The sequence below is a fragment of the Elephantulus edwardii genome, unplaced genomic scaffold, assembly GCF_000299155.1.
Source record: "Elephantulus edwardii isolate Elephantulus edwardi_28Jun2011 unplaced genomic scaffold, EleEdw1.0 scaffold00133, whole genome shotgun sequence".
Taxonomy (NCBI): Eukaryota; Metazoa; Chordata; class Mammalia; order Macroscelidea; family Macroscelididae; genus Elephantulus; species Elephantulus edwardii.
In genome coordinates, this window is record NW_006399883.1 from 6,738,871 (window position 1) to 6,749,166 (window position 10,296).

Here is a 10,296-nt window from a genome sequence, read left to right on the forward strand (position 1 = left end):
CAATGATATTGTTCTGTAGTTTCCACACTCAGTTGGATCACCCTTCTTTGGAATGGGAACAAATATAGATCTCTTCCGGCCAGTTGGCCAAGTGGTTGTTCTCCGGGGATATTGTAGCTAAAGTTAAATGGATCTTGGCTGAAAGCAGAGAGTATCAGAGAAATAGCTGTGTTTTATTGACTATACAAAGGCATTTGACTGTTTGGATCACAACAAACTGTGGCTAACTCAGAGAAGAATGGGAATCCTAGAACATTGATTGTGCTTATGTGAAACCTATACTTGGACCAGGAGGCAGTCATCAGAGCAGGGCAAAGAAACACTGCATGGTTCAAAATCGGCAAGGGTGCAAGCCAGGGATGTATTCTGTCTCCATACCTTTTCAATCTTTATGCAGAACAGATCATCTGGGACACTGGACTCTATGAGGAGAATTGTGGCATCAGGATTGGAGGAAGACTCATCAACAATTTGTTTTATGCTGATAACACAACCCCACTTGCTGAAACTGAGGACCTGAAGCACTTGCTGCAGAAGGTCAAGGACTGTAGTCTTCAATATGTATTGAAACTCAACATCAAGAAGACAAAGATTTTTACCACTGGGCCAATTGACAGCAACATGATAGATGGTAAAGAGATTGAGATTGTTAACTTTAGAGATTTTTAGCTTTAGTTTGCTTGGTTCCACAATCAAAACTCTTGGTACTAGTAGCTAGGAAATTAAAAGACTAATTGCACTGGAAAAATCGGCTGTCAGCGACCTCTTCAGAGTACTGAAGAGCAACGATGTTAGTCTGGTGACTAAGGAGTGCCTGATTCAGGCCATAGTCTTTGCAATTGTTTGCTGTGAATCAGAAAACTGGCCAAGGACTAGGAATGATGAAAGGAGAATTGATGCCTTTGAACTGTGGTGCTGGAGAAGAGTTTTGAAAATACCATGGACTGCTAGGAGAACAAACAGGTGTTCAAGGCCTCAACCCTGTGCCTGAGATGGTTTTGAAATTCTGGTGGGATAGACTCAAGGTCAAATTTTGCTTCCTGTGGATTTAATTTTCCTTAGCTTCAGCTTGAACTTGCATATGAGCAGTTGGTGGTCTGTCCCATAATCAGCACCTGGCCTAGTTTTCACAGCTGATAGTCAGCTTCTCCAACGATTATTTACACCAATGTAATCGATCTGATGCCTATGCATACCATCAGGTGAAATCCATGTGTAGAAGCCTGTGTTTGTTTCTTATAAAAACTATTTGCAATAAATTGTTGATTATACAGAATTCTATCATTCTATCTCCAGCTTCATTGCTGTTACCAAGTCCATGTTTTCCAACTACTGATCCTTCTTCTCTGTTCCCAACTCTTGCATTCCAGTCACCCATTATTATTAATGCATCTTTATTGCATGTTCAATTGATTTATGACTACAAAAGTTGGAAGAAATCTCTTTCCTCTTCTTTGGCTCTGGTTGTTGGTGCGTATATTTGAATGATGGTGGTATTCACTGGACTTACTTGTATGCACATGAATATTTTCCTGTCATTCACAACATTATATTTCAAGATGGATCTAGAAATAACTATGAAAGCAGCCCCATTTTTCCTTTCCTTTTCGTCTCCAGATTAGTAGATCATATGATCTTCTGACCCAAAATGTCCTGTGCTTATCAGATTCCTAGACCCTGTACCTGCACATCTAATCTAAATGTAATGTAATTCATCATCTTGCTTGAGGTACTTTAAGGTAATTAGTTAGCTGAGGTGATCCCAGTGTAGAGTGAATCCTGATCCTAATCACATCTGAATTATAGAGTTGTGGGGACACAAGGATCAACATAGACACCAAAGGAAGAGAGACATTGTTTGATGATGGAGACTGATGTATCTACAAGTTTAGGAATTCTCAAGAGTTGCTAGCTTTTCTAAGTTGAAATGGCCAAAAATCACTTCCCCCTAGACCCACACCCTGATTTGTACTTGTAACCTCCTGAACTCTGAGAAAATAAATCTCAGTTCTCTAAAGCCACTCACTTGTGATATTTCTGTTACGACATCTGTGAGGGCAAATGAAATGGTAGCAGGCAAAATGAGAATTGGAGCTCCACTAGAGTGAATCACGTGTTGTGCTACTAACTGAAAGGTTGATGGTTCAAATCCCTCAGGTGCTCAGAGGGACAAAGAACAGCCTCAGAAACTCAGTGGAAAGTCACTAGGAATCAACTCAACAGCAGGTTTACTTTTGTTTAGAAAGTAGTTGTTGTTATGTGCCATCGAGTCACCTGCGACTCATAGCGACCCTATGTACAGCAGCTCTGAAGTCTGCCCTGTCCTGAGCCAGTCTCTCTGACTCTGGCATTTCTATCACTGCCCTAGTTACTGTGTCATTCCATCTTATCTGAGTCTTCCTGTCCTGGGCTGTCCCTCCACCCTTCCGAGCATGATGTCCTTCTCCAAGGACTGGTCCCTCCTAGCCACGTGCCGAAAGTAGGTGAGATGGAACTTCAAAATCCTAACTTTCAAGGAGAAACTTGGTTTCACCCTCTCAGACCTATTTGTTTTCTTGGTGGTCCATGGTACATTCGTTACTCTTCTCCAATATCAAAGGCATCAATTCTTCTTCTGTCATCCTTAGTCATGGTCCAGCTCTCTAATGCATAGCAAGTAATTGCAAAAATCATGGCCTGGATCAGGCACACCTTAGTTTCTAGACTGATATTGTTGCTTCTCAGTACTCTGGAAAGGTCTCTGACAGCAGATTTACCTAGTGTAATTTATTTTTTGATGTCTTGACTGCTAGTGTCAAGAATGTTGACTGTGGAGCCAAGCAAGCTGTAACTGTGAACCTCAATTTCCTCTCTATCCATCACAGTGTTACCAATTAGCCCAATGGTAAGAATCTTCATCTTCTTGATGTTGAGCTTCAATTGGATTAGAAGGGAGTGCAAATGATGCTGATATTCAAGGAAAGGGCCGTGACAAGACACACATGCAGAGGGAGGGCACTGCGTATACAGTTATCTCTGTAAATGGAAATTGTCTTTCATTTGCTCCTTTCACTAAAATGCTGTCTGTCAGATGCTCTTCCAAAGGTAAGCATCCAAATTAAGACAGACTAGGAAGAAGGATTGGCCATCCACGTCCAAAAACATAACAGGCCTTTGAAAACCCTGTGTATCCTAGAGCACACACAGAATAGAATAACAGATATGGCAACTGAGGCTGAACTCTCAAATTTGGAAACACAAAGGAGGAGGAACAGTTGTAAACAGAAATTAATGATTGGAACTATATAGTTTTACCCAAAATAAAATACCAAGGGCTAAACTTGTGATGAGGAGGAGGCATATGGAGCAATGTGCAGGAAGCAAAAAGTGGTCCAGGTTCTACTCCGCAGTCCATTAGGGAACTTCCCACCCTGATGGACAGCCAGCAGAAGACGCATCTGTGTGGGCATGGGCCAGAGCTCCCCCTCCAATGGTGTTTTATGTGTGACACAAAAACAGTAAATCTAACATTGTGACTTCCTAACTCTCCTGAGAGGCATTTTGTAGGAGGAAATAATTAGTAAATGATCACCCACTAGCTCAGCAAAAGTCTACCTGAATTACTCATCTTCTATAGAATTATAGTTTTCTGACATATTCATTTATCCTAGGGGGAAACAGCACACACACACACACACACACACACACACACACACAACCAAGCTGAAATGACTGGCAACTTTTCATTTAAAGAAATTGAAGTAGAAGCTGTTTCGTGAAGAGAGAATAAAGAAGATATTTATTTACAATGTAAACCAGCAAATAAAGGAAAATTAAATAAGAAAGATTCATAGTTGATTAGTATTAGCTGCCCGACTAACAGAAGAACTTCTGTGATAGCAATCTCCTATTTCTTCTTCTCCATGCATCTTACTCTGTCATTTCTGACAGTCTAGTTTCTTCTTCTTCAAAAGAAGTATTTCCTGTGAAGAAAAGGGAAACATGAGTATACTTAATTTATTTTTCTATTCTTTACTCATGAATAGATTTTTGTAATAAACATCTATTATAACTGTTAAGCATTTATCAGGCAAAAATGGAATATTAAATTTTATGCAGATTTTTATGGGTTTTTTTTAGTGCCAACAATCAAGTAAGGAAAAACAGATTTAAATACTAAGAAAGAAACATTCTTATGAGTGAGTGCAAGCTGAGCCGTTACCTCATGCCTGCACACTATGCCAAAATACGCCCAATATGATGGACTACAAATATAATCTCCTGGATCTTAAGAGTAATAAAAACAAAAACAAAGAGTAATAAAAACAAAATTTGCTATGTTCTTACAAGATGCTATAAGCAAATGCTTCATGAAATGTAAAGCTTATTAGTAAGTAAACTCTGCAACAATCATGGTTGATAATGTCAAAAGGAAATTTTAAGATGAAACTCCAAAAAGATCAAAACCATGATGAACAGACATGAAGCTGTTATTATTTTGTTAAAATGTCCTTCTCACTAAGTGCATTAAAGTGAGTTCATTTGGGACGGGATTTCTCAATTTCTCCACTAGATGATTTGGCCCAGTAAGTCTTAGCTCTATTTTCCTGGGCTTTCTAGGAGCTTTAGCCGCAATCCTGGCCTCTCCCCACTAGATGGTAGCAACAAGCCCCATCGCTGGTCAAAACCACCGAGACCATCCTTTTATTTCACGAATCTTCAATGCCAGCTGGTCGTGGGGCTCCTTGACTCTATCCTTTCTCTCCCTGTCCTGTTCCTGAGGTTCTATCTTGTTGATATTGTCTGTCCCTTCCACCTCTTTCCCATCACGTTTCCTGGAGCCGGTATACGGCTCCCCAATTAGCCCCAAAGGTTCTTGAGAGACACACCTGACGCAGGCCAGATGATCATTACTTGTTCATAAAAACATTATGCAGCCACATGAGGCAGTGTTAATAACTTCTAGCTTACCTTTGGCGTTTTATCATCAACAAAAGCTATAGAGACTAATGGCCACCAGACCTGGGGGATTCCTTGCCAGTCAGTAGGAATGCAGGGTGCTGGGGTTTTTTTAAATAACTTTTTTCTTTCATACTGGTTTGCTTACAAAGTTCCTATATATTATTTTTCACATTATCTTCATTCACATTTTGTTTCAATACAGTCATTGTTGTTATGTGCCGTTGAGTCGTTTGCGACTCATAGTAACCCTATGTAGAACAGCTCTGAACCCTGCTCTATGCTGAGACAACCTATTGTCTCTGACACACATTACCCCAGTCACAGAATCAATTTACTTCATCGAGGGTCTTCCTCTCTTTCCCTCTACCCTCCCAGGCATAATGTCTCCCTCCAAGGACTGGTGCCTCCGTGAAACACACCCAAAGTATGTTAGATGGAGCTTCAGAATGCTTGCCTCCAGGTAGCAGCCTGGCTTCGTGCTCTCCAGGATGAATTTGTTTGTTCTCCTAGCAATTCATGGTATATTCAACACTCTTCTCCAGCACCACAGCTCAAAGGCATCAATTCTCTTTCTATAGTTCCTAGTCATTGTCCAGATTTCTGATGCATAGCAAGTATTGTTCAGGTACACTTTCATTGTATTTTATAAAATTAATCAACATCTAAATATGCCTACCATTGCCCTATCTTTCCAGATCCCCGTCAGATCTTTCCTATTTCCTTTACCATGCCCCCCCAAATCTGTGTAACCCTAGATTGCAGGGTATTTAAGAGAGAAATGCTCTTCGAGTATGGAGGCCACCTGAGCTCACAGTGGGTGGTCAGAAGCCTTCTCGGGTCCCCAGGGCCTGACCTGGGATGGCTCAGCTCCAGGTGTGTCGTCACACTGTGTGGAGACCCTCACTCATACTCCCGCCCCTCTCGCTCATCCTCACCTTGGTCCACGTCATATCGGAACTCCTCCTGGGCGTAGTCCCGGCCCTCCTCCCGGGAGACATCTACATCCTCTTCAACGGCCTCACCTTCAGAAATGTCAGTCAGTGGCTGAGTGTCCTCCCCAGTGTCGGTCACTGAAATACAGCCAAAACCAAATCAGACCTGTTGCTTCATTATTGATGTCAATTCCTACTGACTCTGTGTATGAGAAAGTAGAGCTGTACTTCACGGGGTTTTCTTGTCTGTAATCTTTACAAAAGCAGAGTGCCAGGCCTTTCTTCTGAGGCACTGCTGATGGATTTCAAACCACTATCCTTTCAGTTAATTATCAAGTGTAAACTATTTGCACCACTGAGGGGCTAATAAGTACAACATAGAGTGATAAGCCTGAAGACCCAGATGCTGGGGAGACCGCGGCCCTGTGGAGTTCTGCGATCTAGCAGCAGCTTCTTCCTCTTGATAGCAGCAGTGTGCTCCTGAGAAAGAAGGGCTTTCTGTCTCAGGACCAAGACCCTGACTAGATGGAAGTGTGGTGGAGCTGGCAACGCCGCCTCTCCTCTGCAGGGAGGTGGAAGGCTGCAGGCAGAGCCAGGCAAAGCAGAGGAGACCTAGGACTGCACCCCGGAAACCAACCCAGCCATGGTCCGGGCTGCACGGCCCTGAGCTCTGCAAGTAACTGAACCCATACATAAGATCATCATTTTACTCAAGCCGAACTGGACTGGCTTTCCTTCACTCGCACTGGAAAAATTCCAGGCCAGTGCACCTTACACGTGGACAGCTTCTGCGAGAAATCTATGATGGGCATGGAGAAGTGCTCTCGGTCCTATTGGACAGGATTTGTCGTGAACTGCTGTCAGCGTCCATGCTCAAGGCCATCCTGTACATGGGTGGTTCATGCCCTACCAATGGTCCAGGGGAGGGAAACAAAGACTGTTCTACCTCAGACCTGCCCACAGAATCCCCTGAGGTGGCAGAGGGGCTGCACCTCCACTCTCTCTAACCTACTTCTTTCCTCCTCACCCTTCCCTGGGAGCACCCCCTGGTGCACTCCCTGCACACAAATCTGCCCAGCACCTGCCCCTGGGGCGCCTGGAGACGCACTCACCCTCAGTGCCCGCGGTGTCCTCCTGTGCAGCCTGCGCCTCTGCAGGCTGCTTCTCCTCAGAGATTCGCGGCGTCCACAGCGCCAACTCCGTGATTTTGGTGGCTTTCCATTTGGGAACGACTGTTACTAATGTTTCCTCCTCCTCTTCCTCCTCACCTCTTTCCTAATTTTAAAAACGTGAACTTACTAATGTTTACATGAACCCAGTCACACATATTAGTAAGAGAGGCAAAGGGGTTGTGGTTTTGCTCCTTTATGACACTACATAGTGAAGCTGCCCACAGAGCAGTGAAGGGATCCAGTGGATCAGGTGAGTCACACTACTGACACGTTAATATTTATGGGCTGGATTGTGGTGACATTGTGTCATACATTTCAGCTGTCACTTTCTAAGACCTCAAATAGTAATAATAATAATAATAGAAGTTGTTGTTGTGTACCATAGAGTCGGAATCAACCTATAGCTGACCCTCCAGTGGGTTTACAGAGGCAGTTAATCAAATGGGAGAAGATTGCCCAACCTTCTCCTATGGAGCCACTGGTGGCCTTGAACTGCATGCCTCTGGGATTGCAGTGTGGCTTCTTACCACTAGGCCACCAGAGCTCCCTAACAGCAGCAGCAGGAGGAGTATGTCGGATTAATCCTGACTCATGGTGCCGCATATGGCACAGAGTAGCTTCATAGCGTTTTCTTGCCTAGAATCTTTACAGAAGCAAAAGTCCATGACATGTCAGACAAGGGACTTATATCCAGAATTCATAAAATACTCAAGCTCCACAACAAGATAAAAGTAAATAACCTAATTGATAAATGGGCACAGGATATGAACAGACACTTTACCAAAGAAGACATACAGATGGCAAATACATGAAGAAATGTTCAAAATCCCTAGCTCTAAGAGAGATGCAAATCAAAACAACTATGAGATATCATCTCACTCCAGTCAGAATAGCAAAATTTAATAGAAGAACAGCAAACATCAAACGCTGGTGAGGTTGTGGAGAAACTGGAACCCTTATTCACTGTTGGTGGGAGTGTAAAATGGTGCAACCTCTATGGAAGGCAGTATGACACTTTCTCAAAATGTTGCAAATAGAAATACCATGTGACCCAGCAATTCAACTGCTAGGAATTTACCCTAAAGAAACCATAACCACCATCCAAGCAGATATATGCACACCCATGTTTATTGTGTCTTTGTTCACAATAGCAAAGGCCTGGAAACAACCTAACTGCCCATCAACAAATGAATGGATAGAGAAGTTCTGGTGTATTCACACAATGGAATACTATGCAGCACTGAAAAACAAGGAACTCATGAAATATTAAGCAAAATGGATGATCCTAAGGGACATTATGCTGAGTGAAATATCTCAGTCACAAAAGGACAAATATTGCATAGGGCCACTGTTGTAAAACAGGACTGACATCAGGGTTGAGGGAAGGCAGAGAAGGAGGGGAGGAACAAAGCATACTGCATTAAAACATATGAGGGAGAGAACTGTTTAAAAGGGATATATGATTGGGTATTATTATCATGACAGGAGTCCAGAATGAAGGCTGCACAGTGGAGTGGACTTGGGAGAAGGGATTGCATAACAATGGAAGAGTTTTTCTTTTACTTTTTAAGGAGAAGTGTGAATTGGAGGGGAGGGGGTTGCCAGGGAGAAAAGTGCAACAATGAATGACTGGAAACCCGAAGTCTCTGTAAACTTCCATTAAAATTAATTTTAAAAAAACCACCAAAAAAAGAAGCAAAAGGCCATGAGCAAAAGAAACCAAGAGATACTTCACCATGTCAATACACAGTACACATACAAAGTGCTTCATAAATGGTATCAATATAAAATGCACCCAATGTCATGCAACTGGAAATTATTCAGCATGGCCTTTTAAATACATGATGAACTAGTGACACTGCATTGTCACTAGTGTGCCACTACAGTGTGCCACTGTAGGGAGTTGTGCTGCCATCTCAAAGCCTTGTAGTTTGAACCCACCAGCTGCTTCATGGGAGAAAGACCGACAGCTTCCTCCTGTGTGATTTACTGCCTCTGAAAACCTACTTGAGGGTCAGTTATGAGCCAGTTCCGACTCTACTAACAACAGTGGCACAGTAGTTGGGTTCGAACCTCTGACCCTCAGGTTAGTAGTCAAGTTAAAACCTTTTGTGCCATCCAGGGGCTTCACACTGTCCACCCACTTCTCAATTCAAGACTGGCTGTTTCATCCTGACTTCAGAATCGAGATACAGTGATTTCCTTCTTGCCATTTAGTTCCATACTAGTGCATGGAAATAAAGAAGAAAAATGAAAAAGAAACAAAAGTTCCCAAGAGTTGAGATGACTTTTTATTCAACCCACCTCTAACCTTAACAAAAACCCAAAAACATTCAAATCATTGTTGTGGAGTCAGAATCAACTTACAGCTGATCCTCCAGAGGGGTTTCATAGGCTGTAAATAGGGAGGAGATTTCTCACCTTTCTTCTGTGGAGCAGCTAATGGATCCTAAAAACCAGAGAGGCATGGTCTTGGGACTGGCAGCTCAGTTCCCTACAGATTAGGCTACCAGGGCTCCCCTAACTTTAATTGTTGTTGTTGTTGTTGTTAAGTGCTGTTGAGTCTAGTATGAGTCATAGGCACCCTGAACATTTTCATCATTTCTCTAGCTAACTTTAATAATTCTTTTACCTATGAATACAGGACGTGGTACATATTTTCAACTTACTACATCTGTTAAGCGATATTCACCGTGTTGTTCACATCCGATATCAAACACATATTTTCCAGGGCCAACAGGCTATGAGCAAAAGAAACCAGGAGATAATTCATCATGTCAACACCTAATATAGACTACAGAAAGCTTTAGAAATGTTATTACTATAAAATCATATGCCTGGGAAAAGTCTAACATGGATCTTTAAATGCTTGAGGAGCTAGTGACTAAGAAAAAACTAAGTGCATGTCCTACTTAGAAACCCTACCGATGCCATAGGGAGCGCTGGGCACCTAGTCTGTAGGGAAGTACGTAGCCAGCCCAAACTCCACCCCTTTCTCACTGTGCAAATTCAGCAGCAGCCCCCCAGGAGAGAGGCACCTCCTCCTGTGCAATTTATAGCCTCAGAAACCTAGCGCTCAGCCAGTCCCAGCTCAACACAATGAGAATGAATGGAAATGTTAATGGTGTTACAGTTAAATCGCTCAGTTGCTACCCAAAAGGTTGGTGATTTGCACTCACTAGAGTCGCTCCTACAGGAGAAAAGGCCTGTCAACCTGCTTCTGTGAAGAGTTGTTGTTGTTGTTGTTGTTG

The 10,296-nt window shown here is 42.7% G+C and overlaps 1 protein-coding gene across 1 annotated transcript in view; it reads right to left on the reverse strand.

Moving 5' to 3' along the window:
- Window positions 1–3,909: 3,909 nt before the first annotated feature.
- RSPH1 (radial spoke head 1 homolog (Chlamydomonas)) overlaps window positions 3,910–10,296 on the reverse strand; it is a 25,259-nt gene continuing 18,872 nt past the window's right edge. The window contains exons 6-9 of the mRNA XM_006894047.1: window positions 9,715–9,786; window positions 6,986–7,148; window positions 5,877–6,011; window positions 3,910–3,962 (exon numbers count right to left, since the gene is read on the reverse strand). Of these exons, the coding sequence (XP_006894109.1) occupies window positions 3,910–3,962; window positions 5,877–6,011; window positions 6,986–7,148; window positions 9,715–9,786 (423 nt within the window). The remainder of the gene's footprint in view (window positions 3,963–5,876; window positions 6,012–6,985; window positions 7,149–9,714; window positions 9,787–10,296) is intronic.